At 38.2% G+C, this 25,624-nt stretch overlaps 1 protein-coding gene across 1 annotated transcript in view; it reads left to right on the top strand.

The window, feature by feature from the left end:
- Positions 1-1,759: 1,759 nt before the first annotated feature.
- tox3 (TOX high mobility group box family member 3) overlaps positions 1,760-25,624 on the top strand; it is a 62,146-nt gene continuing 38,281 nt past the window's right edge. Inside the window, exon 1 of the mRNA XM_047364107.1 lies at positions 1,760-2,658. Within this exon, the coding sequence (XP_047220063.1) occupies positions 2,557-2,658 (102 nt within the window). The 5' untranslated portion in view covers positions 1,760-2,556. The remainder of the gene's footprint in view (positions 2,659-25,624) is intronic.

Genomic DNA, 25,624 nt, shown 5'->3' with positions numbered 1-25,624 from the left:
CATGCCTTCTTTGCAAACGAATAATTTTTTACATTTGTGACAAGGATTCAATAATTCAAATGCACACAAAAAAAACCGATTTGTTTCACGCAATGGTTTCACTGTTGCCACAATGAGAAACTAAATGCAATCGGAAGGTTGGTGAATAAATTAGGCCTCATCAACTGATAAACTTGAACCGGTCTGATAAAAAAAGAATTCACCGGATTTAATCAGAAGTGTTTTTGCTGTTTGTTGTCATAAGTAAGCCTTGAGAAGTATACCACAAAGCAAGTTTAGCAAAGTTGGATTTCTTTGTTTTACCTCAATTCAGAGATAACAGTCTGTTACAATATTTTGTTAGCTCAGGCTTTCTGCTTGAGGCTATACGCACGTTCACTGATGTTTCATGCTTCATTTCACACTTTTTCCATACAAAATACACTGATCATCTAAATCATGTTCTGGAAAAAAGGATCACCTTGACACTTCAGTCACATAAATAGTACGCAATAAAATAGTGAATATAATAGGGTGTGAGGAGTGTATTAATGCTGCAGTTAAATTTGGCACAAGAAAGCTGCTGCAGAAATAGGTAGTTGTGCAAATACTTAAGCAACATAGCAGCCGTTTAGGTATGAACATAAAGATGTTAACTTTGATCATTAGTAGAAATGTAAATCTGCATGTAATGTAAAAAAGAAAAAAAAACAAAAAACAATGCAACATGATCAACTTGATTTATGGTTAAAATGGTGATGTGATGAGCCAAACAGAAACATCTTGCTTGGCACTGGGAAGGGAATGAAGCTTATCACTGAGTGAGATTTCTGTGTACTTGTCACAGTTCTTCTACTGAGAATCATCCAAGTGAAGGGATGTTCATTAGTTAAGGTTGAAAAACAGTCAACTAAAGCTGACAGAGTATTTTGTGCATAAATGTGGTGACTGAAATGGCCAAAGTTCTAAACTAAAACATGTTATTTGCAATCTGACCTGTATCTGACCATAATCTAAAGCTTGTAAGCGCTTTCATCAGACACCAATAGAAGAACAAAAATATATAATACCCTGTAGTTCATAGTTTGATGAGTTCAGATGAATTACCCTAGTGAAATATTGTATCTAATTATAGAGCTATGTTACTTACAGCATTAGTATATTTGCTGACAGACTAGTCATTAGTGTACTCTTGGTACATTTAACATTGTTTAATTATTAAACTGCTATTTTGGAAAAACTATATTATATTATATATATATGTTAGTATATTGGCAGAACAGTAAAAAAAACCAGAATACATTAAATTAAATTTATTTGTCAATATGGTACACTTGGCATTACATTTTTGTTCTCCCTTAAAACACATAAAAATAGGGTGTGCTCTAGGGTTGAGAACTGCTTACACAACGCATATGAGTAGATTAAGTTAAAGTGTTTGTGTCATAGAAATTAGTGAGAACTGGTTGTTGAAGGAGGGTCCCATTTCTCAGTAGAATATTTTACTGGTTCTCCAATTAGGAGGAAAGGGAATTCTCTGCCAAGGAAATGGGACTCAGCCTAAATATTTAAATCTTAAGTGATAATGATAATTGTATATTGAATATGTAAAACCTGTAATCAAACACAACTTTGAAAGTGGACAGAGGGACGATATAAACCGTAATAGTACTATGAACAGATGGAAAAAAGATACCTTAATTGTGATTAATTTCCATGCCAATATGTCACATGGATTTAAGCGCAGTGTTTTCGTTGGGAGTGGCTTGGTGTGTTTGGGGAGTGGCTGGCTTGTTCGCACTTTTGCCTTGTTCATCAGCAGGACAGTCCGGTCAGGCAGAGCGGAGGCTTGAACTTGGATATCCACTGTACTACATCGCGCTCGCTAATTTCCCTGTCTGTGGGGAGTTGTTCGGCTTGTTTTCCGAACCCAGTGCTCAGCAGAGGAGTCCGGGCGGACAGCAGGCTCCTGTTTCCTTTTCACCAACTAGTTTTCTAAGTTGTTGGAGCGATAAACTTCTAAGAGGAAAATGAGCCACATCCGAGGGCGCATCCAGTTTTAACTCAACTTTGCGCGTCTTGTTGCCACTTTGTTGCTGTTTGTGTTTATTTATTTATTTTTCCCTAGTCCGTTTGTTGCTGTTTGTGTTTATTTATTTATTTTTCCCTAGTCCGAAGGGGAGGGAGGAGGAGGTGGACTCGCGCTCAGCCGCCAGTCTCGTGGCTTCTTTGTATACAGCGGCAGCAGCAGCTGTGTGTAAATGCATGTTGGTGCACAGTGTCCGCCGCGCTTCTCTGTGAGGGACAGCTTTCTGGGCTCCGTCCAACCTTCACGCAGGTTTCCTCAGAAATGAAGCGACTGTACTAGGTCGTAGAAGAGGAATACGGAAACTTTACCTGCTCCCCCCTCCCCCCCCACACTGCCGTGATTACCTTCTGTCTCTCTATCGCGCTTTCTCTCCATCCATCCATCCATCTCTCTCGCTCGCTCTCTCTCCCTCTCTCTGTCTGAGCGCTTGGATTGTAAAAACGGCAGAAACAAGCAGGCTACAACTGCGCGCAGCTGCCTCACACGACATGGATGTAAGATTTTATCCGAGTGCCGGAGGGAATTCTATCCCCGGAGATCCATCAAACCTGGATTATGCCCATTGTTTGGGCTACTACAACTTCAACAAGGTGAGAAATCCAATTTTTTTTTGTGTGCGCGGTGTGACCACGTTGGTACTGAAACCATGAGTGCACCGGGTCTAAGTGCAGTTAGATAGATCTGCCACTTCTGTTAGAAGTTGCTAATTGATCACTTCCCTACCTCTTCAGAAACTTTGGTGAATGTGTATTGGCTAAGGAAGCAGCAGGACAAGTGTAATGACGCAGTGTTACTTTTTTTTTTGTTTGGCCTCATTGCACTACTAAACTCTGACCACAGGATCCACAGTCATGGGCGCTGTTGCTTTTACGGTTTCATGTTCCTCAACATCAGTGAAGGATCATTGCATCAGCACCCTACATTAGAGTTACAATGTGATGAAAAGAAGATACTCTGTATCAGGTGTCAAATGAACTGCTCTCTTTCATGACCCCCAGCATGATGCAACTAAATTGCATGGTATAGAAATATCTTTTTGCCCTTTAGCTATTTGGAGGGTGTTTAACTTGAAGTTAGGTGTTTAACTGAGTTGCTGTTGATGGCTTTTTGCAGACAATGGTTTAAATTAACTATCTTTAATGAATTAATTGTTTGCAAAATGCAGTGTTATGCTTTTATCTTACATATATTATCAGCTATAACTGGCTATAATATCCGCTATAGCACTCAGTGGAGTGGCTAAAACCGTGTTTTATTTATAAGTTAAGTCATTGATATCCCTATATACACAGTTTTCAGATTCATTCTTCTCTTTATTGTGGTTTCATTTTTGGAAGAGATTGATAAATTCAGTTTTGAGATGATGTTCATGTAACCTGCTAATAATAAATACATATATATCACACTAAGTCCAAAGGTATTCATACCCTTGATGGATTTAGGTTTAAAGTAATATTTCAATTTGAAGTGACCCAGCCAGATTCCTGACTTGAATGTCATAGAGAATCTCTGGTGGGAGCATAAAAGCTAATGATGATGGTGATGGTATGGAGGCCTTCCAGCCTCCAAGACCTGGAACTCAGCTTCAAAGACAAACTTTCAAAATACCTGTGGAAACATAAAAAAAAAAAAAAAAAAGTTGGTCATCATAAATAGGAAGGTTTTATTGTTGTAATGCCAAAAATGTAAATAAAAACATGTTATTGTTTTCTGTTTCAAAATATATGCTCCTTTTTGCAATGTTATATATATATATATATTGAGCAATGCCTGTCTCATTCCAAGCAAACAATAATAATTTTGCAGCCAAGTTTACCAGGGGATGGATGGATAGATAGATAGATAGATAGATAGATAGATAGATAGATAGATAGCACTATGACAAACAAAACTCACACACCTGCTGTATTTGATTTTTATAAACATTAAACAATAGTACCACCTACATCCACCAACACTCACATAGGCATACAAACACACACACTTACACCCACCCACCCACACAAACAAACACTTCTATGCACCACCCCCCACCCCAATTATTCAGCCCCTTTAGTGCTGCTCTGTTTGCTGCTCAAAACAGTTACCAGGTTTGTCTCACAGTTTCATCAGCTTTTTGTTGTGTGGCCAAGTTGTCATATGTGCCCAGTTTCATCATGTCTTCATCACCCTTTAAAAACTTTTAACCACATTTCTTTGAATTGGGATGCCATTTTTTTTTTTTTTTTTCATCTGTATCAGTAATTGTCCACAATGCAAGGGGAGGAAGGGTGGTGGGAAGGTCCTTATCCAGAATCTCTACCCAGTTACGCTGGAGAGAGAGGGAGGGAGGGAGAGTACAAAGCATGCGTTCATGGTAATGTACAACGCCATGGTAATGTTACATCAACTTGCTGAAAGGTAGCACAATGCAAAGCGGTTAGTCATCTAGAACCAAAGCATTACTTCTTTAATCTATTTATATGCTGTCACAGCACATTTTCTTTGCAAACAACAGAACTTTAAACTATTTTTCACAGTTTTGATTTGAAAACAGGCACAACTCTCTTAAAATTCAGGCTTGCGAAGTGTTCAGTTTTAATGGCAGCGGAGACAGAAGGGCCCAGAGGCACTTTGAAACATCAGAGATTCTTTTAAATTTACAGAAAAATCCAGCCCAAATGGCAGAAACTTAATTAGGTGCTACAGTCATGACTAATGAAGCTGCTGATTTTTTTTTTTTTTTTGGCATGGAGATGAAGGTGAAACAGCGGTACTAGAGGGAAACATGTCACATCTTTGCTAGGCTTATTAATGCTCATATAATAAATTAAAAAGGCAAAATATTGTTGAATTAAATCTAGTATTTAAATGCAAAACTCAGGTTGCAGATATGAACTGGGTTTGGTTGGATAGCAGGGTTTTCATAAGAAGGTCCATTTCTCTTAAACCACCTTAACTTTATATAAAACATGAAAGAGCATCTGCTCTCACCTGTTAAACAGGAAGTTATGTCGTTTCCAATTTATCAGATTATGACCTGTTGTTTTTCTTACTACTCAGTTTATGATCCTATTTGTCAAAAAGATTTTATGTGCATCCTTTTACAGTTTATTGAATACAGGAATGTGTACATATCTTTTTAACCTTTGATTCTGCTTTGTCTTAGTTGTATTTCTAAAGACGTTGTTTAAACCAAGCTGCTGAAGTTTTGTGGTTTTTCCAGCGAGCCTCTCTGTCACTCAGAGACAGAGTTGGTTGGGGTCGGTTGGTTGTTTTTTCTTTAGAGTAAAACGGGGCTCACTTTACTGCTTCCATGAAAGAGACTCGGTGTTATTCTCATTTTTATGGCCATCTGGTTGTTTTTTCAAGGTTTTAATAATGTTTCAAATACAGTATCCATTTATTGCTGAGCTTTCATTAGCTCCAGGCGCCAAGAAATTACCAACAGATGTTTATACAAACTTTTCACCTGGACTGGTCCTCACTTTTCAGGTTTATTTGCAAGATGAATGCCAGCACTACTGAGACAAAATAATTACTTTTTCTACTGAACTGACCATTCATTATTTTAATGGCTTCATTGCAGAAGGATATAGATGAAAACCTTGACAAACAGCTTAATAGCTCTAATGTAGCAACAAATGTATTCACACCCATTGAACTTCTTCACATTTTGTCAGTTCAGTGAACTTAATTATGATTTTATGTGAAAGACTAAAATGACTAAATCACATAAATGTGATGTGGATGAAATAAAAATAAATATTTTTAAAGCTTTTTACAAATAAGAAATATTGAAATTGTACAGCTCATTTGTATTTGACCCCCACTCCAAAACCCAGAAATTAAAATCCAGTGCAACCAATTGTTTTAAGAAAACCCCTAATTATTAAATAATCCAGCTATGTGCAATTTATCTCTGTAAAATGCAGCTGTTTTGTGAAGGCTTCAGAGGTGTGTTAGAGAATAGCAGGGTGGTTTGCCTCAAGCCATGTAGGAGACTCAGCAAGCATGTAAAGGAAGGCGCTATGGTTGGATGGGAACTGGAGCTAAATAGAAGCCATTATTGAAAGAAATCTTGTTAGAAGCTCAGTCTTGGGCAGAGATTCATATTGCAATACAAAACATACAGCCAAAGCTATAATGGAATGGTCTAGATGAAGGCATACTCAAGAGTAAGAGTGGCCCAGTCAAAGTCCAGACTCAACATGACGTTTTTCGTAAAGAAGAACGAGAAAACAATTCAGTTCCAAAATGTGCAAAGCTGGTAGAGACATGTCTCAAAAAACCAGATATACTTACAATAAAACATGTTTCTAACTATTTACCTAGGGAGCTTGCTTTTACAAGATTTTATTTAGGGTTATTAGAGAAAGGGCAGGTGAATACAAATACATGCAACACTTCTAATAATTTGTAATAATACATTTTCTTCTAGGTCACAGTTATGGTCTTTGTGTTGGTCAATAGCATTAAATCATAAGTACGCAGATGTTTGTGGTTGTAACATCACAAATGTGGAAAACTTAAAAGGTCATATATACTTTTGCAAGGCACCTTATATCCATCTTTTGGAGTTCTACAATAATATTATTGGTGCCCAGTGCTGTAAAGAACCATGCAACAAGAATCAAAAAGTACTTTCCATGTAATATTCCTGGCGAATTGCCTATAACTGTAGATTATATCCTGAAAAATTTTACCCAACTCCATCTTTGAATTAAGTCCTGCCTTCTAGCCCTTTGCAACTTCATATTTAAACAAATCCATTTAATTTTATAGCCTTTTGTAGCAGTATTAGTGTTTGCCATTCCCCCTTAGGATTAAGCAATGCATTACAAATGCATATGATTCTGTATAATTAACAGTAGTTGGAAAGAAGGTGTAATTTCAACTAATAAGAAATAAAACCTTTGAGGTACTCCAAGTTATCATAGCTGTGTTGGAGACAAAGAGAAAAAAAAGGAGTTACTTATTTTAACTGAATATCTGCTGCAAGGTGTAAAAATGATTGCTCAGTAATATGAGTTAATTTCTGACTACATCTTGCTTTTTCAGTTATTTTTTCAATTTGAAAAAAAAAAAAAAAAAAATTCTTCTTCCAAACCAAACAATCAACATTTTTAACATTTTGCACATTCTTTGTGGACTGGTTGTTTTTGTAACTTTGCTTCTTCAAACTGAATTGAATGCTTGTGCTGCAAACAGATGCAGCAGTTGCTCTTTTGACATTGTAGCAGGTCAAGTTGTGTTTGCTGTTGTGTTAAACTACACAAGCTGTTACCTTTAGTAACCACAGGCATTAACCAAGGTAAATAAATAAAGAAAAAATGTACTTTGGCTTGATAATAAGAGGTCTTTTCCCAAAAATGTACCTGGTAGCAGTCCTCTTTTGCTATACTTGTTCAACTTCATTTTTAACCGAATGTAGATAATGTTCTGGGGTTAATTTATTCGTGATGTACTTCGCTTTTTTTTCTCTACTCACATGTGCTATGACAAATGAGTTGAAAATAACGTGATGCATTGTTCTAAGGAAGTTGCTTAGTCTGTAACATATACTGTCTTTGGAACACTGGGCCTTTTTACAATTTAAGGACACAGGTTGGGGGGAGGGGTTAGTGAGTTGAGTTACTGTACTTTCAGGACAGCAAACCTTTTGCCAGCAGCTAAAACTTTTAAGGTTTCTTTTGTCTTTTCTGTTCCTTCTGCTTCTGGAAGAGGAACGGGTTAATGCTCTGCTATGTTGGACCAGGGGGCCATGTGCATCCTTCCAGTGTACACAGCTGGTGCCATTTCATCACACACATTCTAAACATATCTAAACACAATGTTAAAATGTATGTGTGTGTGTTAAGGAGTGGTGTAACCTTAGAGGTTGTCCAGTTTGTCCAACTTAACAGTTGATGGATATGACTCCAAGGTGCTTATTAAATGTTTAAATGTCCTACAAAGGAAAAGCTAATGTGTTTTGCTGACTCTTCTAATTGCAACTTGTCAGGAGTGTACATCAGCATATTTATTAAACACCTAATTTTCCCACTGAGACAAAAGAGTGTTATTTTTAGTTAAGTGTGTGCTCATAGAAACACACTCTACTCTGAGATCCCTGCCTGTAAGAAGGACCTCTCTGTGTGGGAGACTAAACTACATCCATGTGTACATTCATTACATGTTCACATTCTGATTACTGTGAGGATCCTGCAGGCCTGCAACTTTGCTAGTCATATATAAGGTGTACTCATTTTCACTTTGGTGATACTCGTTAAATACTACATAAATGCATGCATAACGTATTTCAGTTAATTTAAAATTCTTACAAAAAATAGTCATACTTTTAATTAAAAGTATGGAGAACTACAGAAGATAAAACCATACTGCCTGCTTTGTTTTTTAAGGTGAATGTGACAAAGGCTGCGGAATCTTAGCCTGACATTGGGCATTACCCAGATCAGCACCCATAAAGACCCTGTGTAATCATACCATCACTGCTCATAAATCCCCTTCATTACATTTCCTCATGCATTACTCACTGTGGTTCATTTAAGCAAACCTCAAACATAATCTGGAGACCTAGAGAGTTACCACATGGCTGAATCAGTTTACAGTTCATTTAGTTAAGTCCAATGATCTTAACTGGTAACCTCATGACTGGAAAATCGACCATCATTTCATCTTTTGATTCTTATAAGGAATAACCCGGTGCATTTCTCTATTTGTCCCTCCTTCAGTTCTTTGAAGAAGAGTTAGTATCATATGCTTTACTGTTGGTATGCTATATGTCTGGTGATGTGCAGTGCCATTCATTCTCCAAACATGGTTTGTGCAGTGACATCCAAAGAGTTCGAGTTTGGTCTCATGTGGCCTATATTCTCTGAGCATATCACTGACTTGTGCAAAATGTCTATAGCAAACTTTAAACAAGCTTTAACATGCCTTTTTTCTTTAACAGTTGAGTCTTGTGCAGTCAGAGTGCATAAAGTCATTTGCTGTTGGGTTAATTACTTATTGTTTTCATGCAGAAAAACTGTATCTGCTAATTCCAGGTCACTTCTACTTGCAGATTATGGCCACAACAGTGTTCAATGGAAAATTCAGAACTTTCAAAATAGACCTGTAACCAATACTATCAGTCTATTTTACAACAATATGGTCTTTAGAGAGCTATGTGGTTTTAGCCATCATGCAACGATACTTATGTCATGCCTTAGCTTTAAACCAGCTGATATTAAGCTGCACCGATATGGCTCAGGATTTTCTTCTAAATTCTGACAGATATCAAATGGTTTGTTTGCTTTTCATGCCATTTTGGAATTTCTGTTCTTGATGTGTTTAATGCTTATTCTACTTTTTTATACATGTTTTGTTTTATGGACTAATTTGTTTTGACTTTGATTGTTACTGACATATATGAATTTCATATCAGTAGCCCTGTTAGAAATATATTTACAGAGCAAACCGTTGACGTTGTCCATACATATTTCCTCTGCTGTACTTTCTCAAATTTTCACAGAAATATAAAAGCTACCTCTACTCCACAAGCTGTAATAAGTCACATTGAGATGCTGTTCTCATCTACAAGGCTGTAGCTAAACTAAACCAGAAAACACTGTTTAGGTCAGTAAGGAGGGGCTTAGTTTTAGTATTTTATTATCTTTAAATGAGACTAAGATTCTACTTAGCAAAAATAACAAAGGCATTTGGCTTATGAGAGTTCTTCTAAGCCATCTGCATGTCACACAAATGAAAAAAATAAATCTGCTGCTCTGGTTTATTTATCTGGTAAGGTTCAGCAAATAATCTCCAGAAGTAATTTTCAAGTAGTCATACATCTTATACTGTGTCTAGTTGAATCAAAGCAAAACACAGGATAGATTTATGTTTTTAGTATGACCTGCTATTATGGTTCTCTATTTCACTGACGGCCTAAATCTTTCTGACTTATAATACAAAGTCCTCATGGCCCCCAGAAAAAAAAAAAAAACAGATTTTTCTCTGAATTAAGCAGTTTTCTAAAGGAGCACTCAATCACTTCTGGTTGGCTGATTCAATAAGTGTTGTGTCCCTTTAGTGGTTAGCCTTGCTGTTAAAACCCATTCATTTTTAAAGCTTTTCAGTGTGGCAGCCATCCCATGTTTCATAGATCTAATGTCCAATTCTCTTAATGGGCTCACAAACTGTATCAAAACACTTTGCTGTTTTCCTTTTAACGCGACTTAATCTTGTGGCTCTTTTCAAGCAATGCTCACCACAGACAGATGCCATCCTTTTCACACTGTAATATTTTCTTGCCATGACAACTTAAATTCATTGCTTCTGTTTTTATAATAGGTTATTTTACTTTTGCTCTTTTAGCTCTTTACAGATTGATTTTGCCATGGTATTTTTTGGCCATTTAAATCCAGAGGGCTTTTTTAATTTATTTTTTTTAGCAATTTACGGTATTAAATATGTCTACATTTTTCATAATTTCTTTCTATACCCAAACTCAGTTGGGATCAAACCAAAACAGCCAATTCACAGCAATCTTGCTCACTGCATCAACCCTTATACTTGTTAATGTTCCTCTCAGAAGAATAGCACTGGCTGCAGGTGTGTAGTATTACATTTTACGTAGTGTGATTAATCCTGTCCCTTTCTTTCTTCCTCACCCGCCCCCTCCTGAATCACACATTCCCATAATGCAGCTTGTTACCAGGTTGCACTAAAAGGGCCAACAATAGCAGCAGGTGTGCAAATATCCCTCAGACCCTTTGGACAAAGAGCTTAAATGATGCGGGTAAACAAAACTTTTATTTGAATGCTTAAATGGATGACATGTTGGAACAACTAGCCTCAGGGTTCAAGAAAGATTACCTTCAAACAGAGCCTGTTTATGATATATACTGGTGTTTATGCAACTGGAATAAGCAACTTTGTTCCTCTTTTTTCTGTGTAATTCTTTATTAGTGTATGCAAGTTATGTTTTAAAATATTATTGCTAGCCAACCCCCAGAGATAGGGACTCAAGTCACACTTAAATAGAAGCAAAGATTCCTGGCTTGACGTAGACCTACAATCTAAAGAATTGAGATTTGCTTGGACTCAATGTCTGAGTTGTGAGGCAATGAACAATCTGCATCTCCTGTAATCAGACGGGAAAGCGAGCTGGTAAGTGTAGCTCATTTGAGTAAATGATCCATGGTGTGGCAGGAAAAGTGTTTAGCTAACACGTTTGTCTGTTTAAATTTAACGCTACCATCAAGTAAGCATTTAGAGTAAGTAAGCAACAGACCACAGCTCTGATAGAGATGTGCATATTACCCAGTCAAATAGTGTTTGATTTATAAACCAGTAACGTTTGCAGACCATAGACTATTATTAGCTCATAACAACCTGTTCGTGCTTGCTGTTACATTATAATTATGGTCACAGTGAGGTGTGATTTCTGTATTAAATGTAGGAGAGTTTTTTTCATAACAAAATAATCTCAATTTACTACCGATACTTAAGCTAGCATCACTTTGGTTCTTCAAAATAAAAGCACTCACCATAAGGGTTTTCTAAATATTATATCTTATTAATTTTTCAGATAATTCCCTGACTTTGATAACGGCTTTAAGTCGTAATTTTAAGTATTTGAAAAAAGATAAAGTTAAATGTTCATGTGACCAGAGTTTTTTTCCAATGTAGTGGTGCTGCCTCTCCCCTACCTATTGCAGTTTGCATAACAGTTTAGCTTTTTGGAAACTAAAATCAGAGTCAGCCATTGCTCTTATTAAGATAGCACTTAGTCGATAACTTTGAGTCTGTCCTGTAGTGGAAGAGAAACAGCTGTTCCTAGAAGAATGTGTAGTTAAGTCTTGCTTTAATATTGCAGTTTGTCAGAAATATACTGTTTGTGTAGAACAAGAACAAAATAATTTAATAACAATAACTAATTTGTCTTCTCTGTAATTTAGTATCTCCTCTTCTTTCCTGCTTAGTCAGGAATTTATCAATTGTTTTTACAGCCTCTTGGCCCAGTTCACTGCCTGAAAAGGCTGGTGTTTGTGCAGACTGTGTAAACCTGACCACGAGGTACAACACGCTAAACTTTTTCAATATTGATCTAAGATGGCAATCTTTTCCTAATCCCTAACCAAGAGCTTTTTATGAGTCCCTCAGCTCAGCCACAAAGATGTTAAACATATTTGATTTGTCAGGACCGCGTCCTTTAGAAGGAAGACAAATTAAAGATGTTCTGGATTAAAAAAAACACCACAGGTGACTCATTGTTCTTACATCATTCTTTTAGTTATAATTGGCTATCAGTTGCCCTTGGTTAGATGAACACCGCTCTTAACATGTTACTGAAATAACACTGCTTTGAGATTTTTAATTTGATAAAAATCATCCAGTATTCATGAGGCTGTCTAGCTTTTATTCAGTTGCACAATCAAAAGGAGCAATGCACATGGCCTCAGTGACATGTCTTGCCAGATAATAAAGGTGCATTCTCTGAAACCTCGGCTTGGAGTATGAGTGAGGTTCATGAAATTCTTGAGCCAACCTCTAATATTTTTTTCGAGAGTTGCGGTTGGGGCTCATTCACAGTGCGTCCTTGTTTGCAGTGTGTGTGTGTTCCTGCTGGCTTATAAACTCTCACATGTGGTCATACTGTGGGGTGGGCAGAAGTAGAAACGAGATCAAGGTCTGTGAAGTCTCAGCTTTGGCATAGTTTCCTTGCCTGGACAGCCGCACGTGGTTCTTTCAAATGACATTCTTTCCAGGGAAACCGATTTACCGTTTCAACACTGGAGGCACTGAATAGTGGTTTTAGTATCTCTACAACCTTGGGAAAACATTTTTCTGCCCCCCTACTGGTAAACAAGAGGAGGAGAAGCTGAATGATCACTCTGTTTTGAAGGCATTATAGCTAGCTGATTAAAGTGTAGGGAGTGTTAGAGTTAACCAAGGTTAACTGTCTGTAATGAAACACTTTGAAAATAATGAAACAGTGCATGATTTTATGAAGGCTTTTGGCTGTTCAGCTCAGCAGTGCTGACCTTCAGCAGTTCCACAAGCTAATCAAGAGCGATCCTTCTGCACCCACATGGTTTTTAGACTCCATTAGGTTTTGATATGCTTCCAAGAGAGCAGAACTCTCTGCTTTTTAAACTATGGTTTTGTCACTAGGGGGTCATCTCATATTCAACAGATGTATGTACAAATGGGTTTTTTGATGTCTTAAGATATTATGCAAAGGCCAGTTACCAGTATCAAGCTTTACCAAGATTTTTAAAAAGTGACAACTGTTAGATACTGTTCCCACGGTGTTACTGTTCCAAGTGTTTGTAATTAGATGCCAGAGAAAGTGCTGGATTTACTAGAGATCTCTCTAGCTGTATAGAGCGGCAATACCCCTTCCTTCACTTCACAATGCTGTGCACTGCTGGTCAGCTGGCTAAAAGATTGCTTATTTGTTTTTCTCATACTTGCAGAAAACAAAGGAAATTTGGTTTCATTACAATACTTCTGCTTGCAAAAACACAGACTGTCCTTATGTGGAAACTACAGCAATGCCACCCATTAGGTAATGCTGTTTTTAAAACTACAGTTGGCAAGCTGCTAGCTGGTTTGCCAGCTGTTTTATATCAAGGCAATTAGATCATGCACCATATTCTCTCTCTTGGCTCAGCAAGAGACTACTATACTGGGTTTCTATTAAAATTATGTAAAGAATGTTCGACCAATACTTATTTCTAATGCCGGGCAAATGGACAGTTATGGAAATGGCAGTGTATTGTGTGGTGAGATATATATATATATATATATATATATATATATATATATATATATATATATATATATATATATATATATATATATATATATATATATATATATATATTACACACACATACACACATATATGTATACAGTGCCTTGTGAAAGTACTCGGCCCCCTTGAACTGGTCAACCTCTTGCCACATTTCAGGCTTCAAACATAAAGATATAAAATTCAAATTTCTTGTGAAAAATTAACAAGTGGGACACAATGGTGAAGTGGAATGAAATTTATTGGATGTATCAAACTTTTTTAACAAATAAAAAACTGAAAAGTAGGCGTGCAATATTATTCGGCCCCCTTGCGTTAATACTTTGTAGCGCCACCCTTTGCTGCAATTACAGCTGCAGGTCGCTTGGGGTATGTCTCTATCAGTTTTGCACATCGAGAGACTGAAATTCTTGTCCATTCTTCCTTGCAAAACAGCTGGAGCTCAGTGAGGTTGGATGGAGAGCGTTTGTGAACAGCAGTCTTTAGCTCTTTCCACAGATTCTCGATTGGATTCAGGTCTGGACTTTGACTTGGCCATTCCAACATCTGGATACGATTATTTGTGAACCATTTCATTGTAGATTTGGCTTTATGTTTTGGATCATTGTCTTGGTGGAAGATAAATCTCTGTCCCAGTCTCAGGTCTCTTGCAGACTCCAACAAGTTTTCTTCCAGAATGGTCCTGTATTTGGGCCCATCCATCATCATTGTTTCTGCTGATGAAAAGCAGGCCCAAACCATGATTCTGCCACCACCATGTTTGACAGTGGGTATGGTGTGTTCAGGGTGATGAGCTGTGTTGCTTTTATACCAAACATATTGTTTTGCATTGTGGCCAAACTGTTCGATTTTGGCTTCATCTGACCAGAGCACCTTCTTCCGCATGTTTGGTGTGTCTCCCAGGTGGCTTGTGGCAAACTTTAAACGAGACTTTTAATGGATATCTTTGAGAAATGGCTTTCTTCTTGCCACTCTTCCGTAAAGGCAAGATTTGTGCAGTGTACGACTCTGATTGTTGTCCTATGGACAGACTCTCCCACCTCAGCTGTAGATCTCTGCAGTTCATCCAGAGTGATCATGGGCCTCTTGGCTGCATCTCTGATCAGTCTTCTCCTTGTTCGAGATGAAAGTTTAGAGGGACGGCCGGGTCTTGGTAGATTTGCAGTGGTCTGATACTCCTTCCATTTCAATATGATTGCTTGCACAGTGGGGAGAGGGATGTCTGGGCATCTCCGCTGAGTCTGCTGCCCCCGCGACCCAGTCCCGGATAAAGCGGAAGACTCGTACGAGTACGAGTGTTTGCACAGTGCTCCTTGGGATGTTTAAAGCTTGGGAAATCTTTTAATATCTAAATCCGGCTTTAAACTTCTCCACGACAGTATCTCGGACCTGCCTGGTGTGTTCCTTGGTCTTCATGATGCTCTCTGTGGTTTGAACAGAACCCTGAGACTATCACAGAGTAGGTACATTTATACGGAGACTTGATTACACACAGGTGGATTCTATTTATCATCATCAGTCATTTGGGACAACATTGGATCATTCAGAGATCCTCACTGAACTTCTGGAGTGAGTTTGCTGCACTGAAAGTAAAGGGGCCGAATAATATTGCACGCCCCACTTTTCAGTTTTTTATTTGTTAAAAACGTTTGACAAATCCAATAAATTTCATTCCACTTCACGATTTTGTCCCACTTGTTGATTCTTCACAAAAAAATAGAATTTTATATTTTTATGTTTGATGTGGCAAGAGGTCGAGGTCGATCAGTTCAAGGGGGCCGAGTACTTTCGCAAGGCACTTTATATATGAGCTGTTTATTTGTATCAAACTAACTAAGGAGTGAGGGGGGCTACATTCATAAAATGTTTACATTTACATCGGCAACACCGTAGCAGGTTTGGACCACTTTAGGTTCCTAGGAACCACCATCTCTGAGGACCTGAGATGGTCCTCATACATAGACAATGTTCGGAAGAAGGCCCAGCAGAGACTGTACTTCCTGAGGCAACTCAAGAAATTCAACCTTCCACAGGAGCTGCTGGTCATCTACACTGCCATCATTCAGTCTGTCCTGTCTTCATCCATCTCAGTGTGGTTTGGTTCATCCACCAAACAGGACAGGTCCAGACTGCAGCGAATAATCAGGTCTGCAGAGAGAATAATCAGGGTTGACCTTCCCTCCATCCAGAACTTTACAGGTCAAGGGTCAGAAAAAGAGCTGAAAAAATCTTTGCAGACCCCACACACCCTGCACATAAACTGTTTAGAGTACTACCCTCAGGCGGTCGTTACAGAGCAAGACAGTTTCTTCCCCCAGGCTGTTTCTCTGATGAACATTTAATAGAGTACCAAACAATCTCATGCTGAAGTTGCAAATCCATTTTTGTATATGTGTATATTGTATATATGTATTTATGGACATAAGGATATATGCAGAATATATCTTATAAGACAAAAAAAACAAAAAAGAAATCCAGAGAGCAAAGAGTACCAGAGTCAAATTTCTTGTTTGTTGTATGTACGAACTTGGCAATAAAGCTGATTCTGATTCTGATTTAATTATCAGTTTAAGTGCCTGGAGCTTCTATTTGAAAACTGCTGATACTGAAATAGCTGTTTACAACGGGGTCCGCAAGGATTTCGCTAATCAGTGCTATTTTTTGTGCTGTGTAGGTGGGCTTGGCTCTAAGCACAGGTTAATGCATAGAATAGGTTTTACGATCCAGTCATTATCTGACACACAGAGGAAAGCTCCAAAAGGCTTAGTTTTATTAGCCCTGTATTTCTATTTAATTTTAATGAACATGAATGAGCATAAGGTTATAGTGAGATAGGGCGTTTCCATGGTCCTGATACAGTTATTGACATAGCTGACAAGCAAAGAGACAGGTCAATGTACAACATCACTGCTGAAGTTTGCCTACATTTTCAGAAGAGTGCATCCTCAACAGGAACTAATTACCTAATAAAAATAATTGCCAGCTTTTTTCATTCATCACTACAGCTTCTCATAACAGGCAAGCTTCAAGCAAAAAGAACAAAGACGTACATAAATCAAAGTAGTTTCCTTTGCCAAGCCAAAACCCTCTGGGAGGCACCTTGGTGCTTAATTAAAATCCAGAAGGATCATGTTTTAAGTGTAGGTGAGCAAGCACTGAATAACAATGACAAACAATGCTCCAGAGCATTAGTTGTGTAGATGGAAGAGAATAGCTGTATCTTTGTTTTTTTATGTCCCCTTTACAAAACAAATGAGATTTTATGTGAAAGAAGAAAGTTGTTTTTAGAGCAACGTGGCATAAGGAAGGGTGGCATTTTGTAAATATAGTCTTCACTGGCTTCAAAAGCTCTGAAAACCATCACTGACATAATCTTATAATTACACATTCACGATTAGAATGAAAAAGCTCATTGTTAGACATTATTTGATGGCTTACCCTTTCAGCTCACCATTTATTAACCAGGCTTTAAGCCTTTCAGTTCCTTGTACATAGAACATGCTGTTTTATTTACCTTGATGTCTGTGAAAATGTCACCTACAGACCAACAGGACTTGCAAAGGGAATTACAACAAATTGAGAAAGATAAAAATATGACTATGTGGGAAAAAAAAGTTGAATGAGTCACAGAATAAAGCCAATATGAGCTAAATTAGAGCTTCGAAATGTTCATTTGCAGTCTCAGTGTTTGCAATAGCATAACTGCAGAGAACTGATTGGATACAACAATTAGTGGAATTTTAATAGATTTTAAGCATTGTATACTCACATTATGTATAATAATAATAATATGTGAAATATTGTATATATTTTAACTTTGCTCCATGCCCACACCTGATATAGTGACCAACCAACGTGAACAATAAAGTTGCAGTCGCATGTTTTCCCAGTAATGCCAACCTTAATCCAAATGTTATAATAATATAACACCTGAGCCAATACAGTTCATAAGAAACAAAGCAAGGCTGTTTCAGTATAGCTCTTAAGGGTATTAGATTGTATTGTGATGCAGTTAATTGCCAGTTTCTTTAAATACAGCTAACAAGAGAACAAGCTGTGGTATTTATAATGCAAGGTATAGAATATTCCCTTTAAATGCTAATGTTGCTTTGATAATGTTGTTTTCATTGGAATCTTCACTAAAGATGCACCAAAAAATTGATAAAAACAGACTGGTGATAAAAAGGAAGATAACGAAAACTCGATTTTCTTTCTTTATTCATTTGATAAATCAAAACTAAAGCATTTTAAGATGAGCTGCACTTTTTTCCAAAAACATCTGTACATCTTTAAAAATCTGGATTTTTGTATCAGGATTAATCTTTGAAACTCATAGAATAAATGAAAATGCCTGTGGATTTTTAAATAGATTTTCCAAAATATCTTTGGCTTTATGTCCACTTTTCTGTTTTTAACTTCTTTGAAGCGCTTTGTGTTACACATGGCTGCATGAAAAGTGCTCTATAAATAAAGTTTAATTGATTATTTATTTTACCGATTGCAATATATAACATATTTTATTGCGTGTCAACAGTCGAAGTGATATTTGAGTTGCCAGTGCTGACATTTCTGCACCGACTGCTTCCTGGATTTCTGCCAGAGATGTACTCTGAAACTATAAGATAAAATATGATAAGTTGCATTTCTAGGGAAGACAGTTGGAATAAAACTTTCCTACATAAATGTGTTTCTGTAGGCATCATAATTCTGATCTGCTCTGGCTCTTTGCTGAAGCTAATAAAAAGAGAAGCACATTTAAAAAGGAGAATGGGTGTAGTTGTCAGGAGGAAAAAAAACCCTCTCCCAAGTCAAACCTGCTCAATTACAAAGCTCCAGAGTGCTATCCCCAAGCAACCCTTCCATGGGCTAATCAGTCACAGCAAATTGCAGAGGTGAATATTTCAGACTCTGCAGATTTGAATAAAGACGTCATAATTATTTCACCATTGTATTGTACCCTTGAATAACTTTCCGAGGTCAATTCCTGATCTAAGAAGAATGTGGGGATTGCAGGCAAGGGAGTAAAGCAAACAAGTGCTGTCAGTCAGTGTGGCGAGCTAATTGGGTCGATCTCTTTAGTGGAGATGAATGAAGAGATTAACTCTCCCTATGTGTCCAGTGAATCTCCCCCTCTGGCTCCAGGTAAATTAGCCGATGACAAGTTGACTGTGGGAATTCTGTTCCCCACTCTGATTTAAGGCAGCAATCAGTATCTTACAGTAACTCTGCCTGTTAAAGCAAAATATTTTCTCATCCTACATTTTGTTCATTTGTTGTGTTCTTTTATTACTAATAGTTGTTTACATTTTTCTTCACAAAGTCTGACAAAAATTTTTTTCGTTATCTTGCATGCATTAAAATATTTTTTATCTATGCATGCAAGATATGGCAGTTCCTTGTTCTCTTTGCAGACTAAGTGAACCAGCAGAGAATTGGTAAAGCAGGTCAAACCAGACTAATGAAGACAGATGAAGACTGATGACAGAACATGTGCCCAGGAAGGTACAGCAGCACAGCGAACCAGGCTCGACTCTCATTTATTTTAGTGGAGAAACTCACAGCATGGTCCTAAAATAGTGGTCAAGGCTCAAATACAGAAAATGTCACTGACCCCCTTTTTCAACTGCTCGCACCAGAGAAATTGGATAAAAGTGCTCAGAAGGAGCCTCGTCCAAGGAGCAAATTAATACAACGGAAAGGGGGATGTTCACAATCATGTATACAGAAAATTGATCATTGATTGATTGTGAACACTTACAGCATTTTGGCCATATATTATTTTACAAGACTTGTATAGTTATTAGGAAACCGATAATTGAATACCTGCTTTTGACTCTATTCACACTTACTTGTGCTCTCCACATGTAAAGTTTTTTGGTACCCCCACTTTTTTCCTTAACAAAGACCTATTTCCACACACAGTGGGCCTCCAGATTTGTCTTGTACTTTGATCTCCAACCTGTCGTTTTACACAGAGTAAAGGCCCAGTTGTGAATTGTGACAAAAATATGTCTATTGTTTCTTTGTTCCAAATCTCCATAACTGTCAGCACAATGATATGGAATCAAAGCTGAAGTGTCGTGTTCCCTGCTATTCAAATCTGGTGTCTTAATCTGAAGAGTTAAAGTAACATTTAGAGTTTAAATACTGTTAAAAACACCAAAGAAGCACTAAGCCGGATGGCTGCTGTCACAAGAAAAACAATGACTGTAACTCAACAGCTGTCAGGTTTGCTAATGATGTCCTGGTGTGCTGTCAATCTAGCAGATGAACGGACAATAGTATGCCAAGGAGAAAATACTTGAAACAGCTAATTGCTTCTAAGAGCTCACTCAAGCATTCTGTAACTACTCTGTGTTCACAGATGTCTTTTCCAGCTGCTGTTTCATTATGGACCCTAAAGACATTACAGACAAATGCATAGTTTTTTTTATGATCTTGAACGTCTAGTATTTGTGATCATAGGTGCATTACCACAGCCACAGCTGACAGAAAAAAGAAAACTAAGGAAATAGCACAAAGCATAGCATCTATATTTATGCATTTTCAGTATGTAGCCTAATTTGCCCCTGTCATTCCATTAATCTTTGCCAACTTGTTGATTGTCAGTTTGGAGACACATTTCTGGAGATGGGCCCGAGAGTATTTGCAGCCGGACCTCTGTCAGTAGCGCCAAGCAACACAGCCACAAATTGGAATGTGGTACAGTTCTGGGAAAGTGGCCAAGATTTAAATTAGACAATAACCTCTGCTCTCTCTATATTGCCTCTCTTTTCCAGCTGCAGGCCCAGCTATTTGTTTAATACAGTCAGCCCTGTAGTATATAATAGACTGATATATGAGTCACTGCTCAGCAGTTTGTGCTTTTCAGATTTATAGAGATTGAACAACGGGCCAGTTTGTGCTTACTGTGGTGCTCTGTGAGCAATAACAGGAAAGAGAAAGTTGCACAGCAGCTTGGAAAGTATGGTCATGGTACAAAGAGGAAGGCCTGGAAGTCTGTTACAGGATTCAATAATTTGGGTTACAAGGTAAAAGAAGTTGATCGACTTCCAGCTGGCTGCACACATAACTAGAAATATGTTTCATAATTTAAAATCCTTTCTTACTGTTGTCCGATTCCAACATCTGGTTGATTGTTTAGTACATCTGTACTCTCCAGGATACAACATATAGAAAGATCCTTTTGGCTTTTTGTCTGCTCTAAAAGTACATAACATAACATTTTTATTCATAAAATCACATATAGTCTTCCTCTGACTTCACAGGATAAGAAATAGATGACTGCTTTAAATTAATCACTGAAAGCTCTTGACAGTGCACATTCCCAAAGCCATTTATGAGTGCATTATCCAGTAGTGGCACACAGGGAATGTGAATCTGCATCCCAGGCCCTAATAGCAACCTGACAAGAGAAAAACATTATGGCCACTAAAAACAAACCTGCTGTTTGTGTCTGATATTTAGGCATATGATTTTTACTTATTAGCTTCACTGAATGCACAACAACCTCTTACATATTCATAGAAAAACAGCAGGAAGAGTGTTAGATGCTTTAAAATCCACACCTGATGTCATCTAGGGCTACAGTTGAATCGAAGCTGCTGAGAGTAAACGGCCCTGAGACATGGCTTGTAAAAGGAAGACAGCATCGGCAAGCTGAGCCTTTTAGATGTTGCTTCATTAAGAGCTGTTTGTCCATGCACCATAGCATTTGTGAGGAAGCTGCACCAAGTTTCTGAAGCTCTCTCCATCGCCAGAGCTCCTTTGTGGCTGTGGGCCAATAGCTTTGCACCCTGCTAGATCAAAGCTGGAACCCTATTTAGCTTGTGCTTTCTTTTAGGATTTGATCTTAAGAGTGCAGAACAATTTTAACTGCTAGAGAAAAAAGGCCGGATGTTGGATACTGACATGCATAGTAGTGAGACTGCTGTGCTTGTTCTACTTGTCCCTTATGAAAAATACTGAAACTATCTTTGTTTGGGCTGCACTTGCAAGGCTTAAGCTTCACATAAAAGAACGAAACTCTGGTGAAGGTGACTTGTTTTAGTATGTTGAAATACAAGAATATATATTTTTATTTTGGCCTTATCCAGATATACAGGGGTTGTACAATGAAACTGAAACACCTGGTTTTAGACCACAAAATAATTTATTAGTATGGTGTAGGGCCTCCTTTTGCGGCTAACACAGCGTCAATTCGTCTTGGGAATGACATATACAAGTCCTGCACAGTGGTCAGAAGGATTTTAAGCCATTCTGACGTGATACTGGTGGAGGAAAACGTTTCCTGACTCGCTCCTCCAAAACACCCCAAAGTGGCTCAATAATATTTAGATCTGGTGACTGTGCAGGCCATGGGAGATGTTCAAGTTCACTTTCATGTTCATCAAACCAATCTTTCACCAGTCTTGCTGTGTGTATTGGTGCATTGTCATCCTGATACACGGCACCGCCTTCAGGATACAATGTTTGAACCATTGGATGCACATGGTCCTCAAGAATGGTTCGGTAGTCCTTGGCAGTGACGCGCCCATCTAGCACAAGTATTGGGCCAAGGGAATGCCATGATATGGCAGCCCAAACCATCAATGATCCACCCCCATGCTTCACTCTGGGCATGCAACAGTCTGGGTGGTACGCTTCTTTGGGGCTTCTCCACACCGTAACTCTCCCGGATGTGGGGAAAACAGTAAAGGTGGACTCATCAGAGAACAATACATGTTTCACATTGTCCACAGCCCAAGATTTGCGCTCCTTGCACCATTGAAACCGACGTTTGGCATTGGCGTGAGTGACCAAAGGTTTGGTTATAGCAGCCCGGCCGTGTATATTGACCCTGTGGAGCTCCCGACGGACAGTTCTGGTGGAAACAGGAGAGTTGAGGTGCACATTTAATTCTGCCGTGATTTGGGCAGCCCTGGTTTTATGTTTTTTGGATACAATCCGGGTTAGCACCCGAACATCCCTTTCAGACAGCTTCCTCTTGCATCCACGGTTAATCCTGTTGGATGTGGTTCGTCCTTCTTGGTGGTATGCTGACATTACCCTGGATACCGTGGCTCTTGATACATCACAAAGACTTGCTGTCTTGGTCACAGATGACCCAGCAAGACGTGCACCAACAATTTGTCCTCTTTTGAACTCTGGTATGTCACCCATAATGTTGTGTGCATTTCAATATTTTGAGCAAAACTGTGCTCTTACCCTGCTAATTGAACCTTCACACTCTGCTCTTACTGGTGCAATGTGCAACCAATGAAGACTGGCTACCAGACTGGTCCAATTTAGCCATGAAACCTCCCACACTAAAATGACAGGTGTTTCAGTTTCATTGCCCAATCCCTGTAGTCTCATTGGAATTAAACTTTGTCACAAGGACAGTAAACCATCATTTGCAAAGTATTTGTAGAGTGCAAACCACACTGGGTGTGATATTTACACACATAAATACATATATAAAAAGGTAACAGCCCAGTAAGAGAAATCATCAGATGCGAAAATCTGCAGATATACAAGGATAGGAATTCAGCAGCATCATACAATGGGCAATAATGTACATGATTTCAACATTCAAAAAGGTTAAATATATATATATATATATATATATATATATATATATAAATAAATCTTTGCCATGATTTCTAAAAAACAAAACACATATTTTCTTTTATAAATGTTTTCTTTCTCATTCCATGTGTTTTTGTGCACTTTTTATAAAGATCATTTAAGTAGAGACTGAAGAGCAGGGGTTCTAATATGGAGCCCTGATGAACTTCTATTTACACTGCTTAAAAAAGGAAGGCCCAGCATAGTGAGCACACAGTGTTTCAGCTGACAAGTTATTTGAAAACCACCTGTTTATGATTTAGTCTGTTTACCAACATAGTATGTTCAATTGTGCTGAAAAGGGAAAAGAGCATGATTTTGTTGTGACCCCAACAAAACCCCAAAAAACAAGTACCAGTGGTTTGACTTCGAATTTAAGCAGCTTAGCACACAATGGGCCATTACCGGATTAACATTAGCATGTATTGTCATCGAGTTATTCATAATTTACCAATATTAGCACCTTGGTGCCTGAATTTTACCTTACAGAGCAAGTAGGAAGGCTGTAATCAGTTAATTCTGATGAAAAGAAAACATAATAAATCTTTAGAACTGTTATTAGATTTCAGTGTAAATGCTATTGAGTCAGTGGTTCTCTATGGCCAAAAATGTTTTTGCAGAAACTACACAAAATTGAGTTTGTGCTAAAGTTTACTTTCTTGTGATTGAAAGCCTTTCTGCCTAAACCAATGTGTCAACCGATTCAGGAAACCTTATTCACAAGCAAATCTTATTCAGAAATACTTAAAGTGACACACAGATTTCAGCAGTGCTTTTCTCACTCTGGTTTGTTTACAGCTTTTATCACTCTTTTACACCATGTCTTTGCAGGATATATTTTTAGCGCCTTGGAACATGCAGAACACTCAAACTAAAGTTTGCTTTTTTTGCCGTCTTTCATCTGTGCCATAATGACTTGGGAGCCTGAAAAAACATAATGCATATTTGCTGAGCTGTGAAATGGCTAGTAGGTTTCTTTTCTTTATTTTGTCAGTTAGGCTTGTTGCATGCAGAGCAATTTGAGACACATGCTTAATGTGTCGAATTAGAGGAAATCAATGATTGTATCTTACAGATCTTACTTGAATTACATTTAAGTTTGTCAGTTCAAAAACTTCATAGCCATTGCACATTTCTGGAGGCAATTTTTGAGGGTTGGTGACCAGGAGGCATACAGATTTTGTTAAGGGGAAGATCTCTTCTGGTTTCTCCAGGTTGGATTTATTCAAGGAAAGCAAGCTGTGATGACACTATTTGAAGCCACAGTGGTCTGTGTGGTGTGAGAGGAAGATAATCGGTGCACAGCTTGAACAACACTGTCATCAGTTTGATTCAGATCCCACAAAAGACTTTCTGCTCTGCCATGGTTGTATTAACACTGAGAGGCAAACAAAAAGCAAGATGCTTTCAGTGAACTTCCCCTCAGTGGCACCTTTCATTGTTGATGACCAGCAATCTTAATAGTGGAAGACAGTGCTGGGCTAGGGGAGTAATGATTTTAGCTTAAAACTGAATTACCAATCGATCGGCCTGCAGATCAGAACCCACCTTATGAGCTGACTGTAGAAGCTGCGATGTAGAGTCGCTTTACAAACTGATTCCTGCACACATTGAAGGGAATATATCTATATCTCAGTTTGGCGCTGCATGTGCAATGGCCTGCTGAGTGTAAAAGACCTGTTAGTTATCATAGACGTGGCTGCTGCGTGTTTGTGCTGCATTGGATTGTTAATATTAAGGGAAGATGAATTAGGATTGAACTTTTTCAGTGGCTTGAACAAAGGCTTTGTGATGGACTCCAACAACTAACTGAAAACTAGCAGCAGGCCAAGCTTTGAAGGAAATTGCATAAAATAATACAAAGCATACAGCAGTGGGTTTCTCAGTATAGAAGGCTGGGTTTTAACTGTAGTGTTTTCACAGTCTTTTACTGAGGCCACTGGAGATCGTATTAGCACAAGTGTCATGTTCCAGAGAACACATGCTAGGCTGTGATTACTTGGCTCAAGCTGAACTGTAAAATCACTTGTCAGCAGTTGATTTGTTTCTGGAAAAAGCCTGGCCTCTTGATTGAATTAGTTTGGTGGTTTTCAGTGGGGAGCAAAAATGTGTCCAACTGAGTTACTCTCTGACAGACGGCACTGATATTGTGACGTTTTGATCGC

Source organism: Girardinichthys multiradiatus, chromosome 4, assembly GCF_021462225.1.
Source record: "Girardinichthys multiradiatus isolate DD_20200921_A chromosome 4, DD_fGirMul_XY1, whole genome shotgun sequence".
NCBI classification, from domain to species: domain Eukaryota; kingdom Metazoa; phylum Chordata; class Actinopteri; order Cyprinodontiformes; family Goodeidae; genus Girardinichthys; species Girardinichthys multiradiatus.
This window is presented reverse-complemented; position numbering and strand designations above follow the sequence as displayed.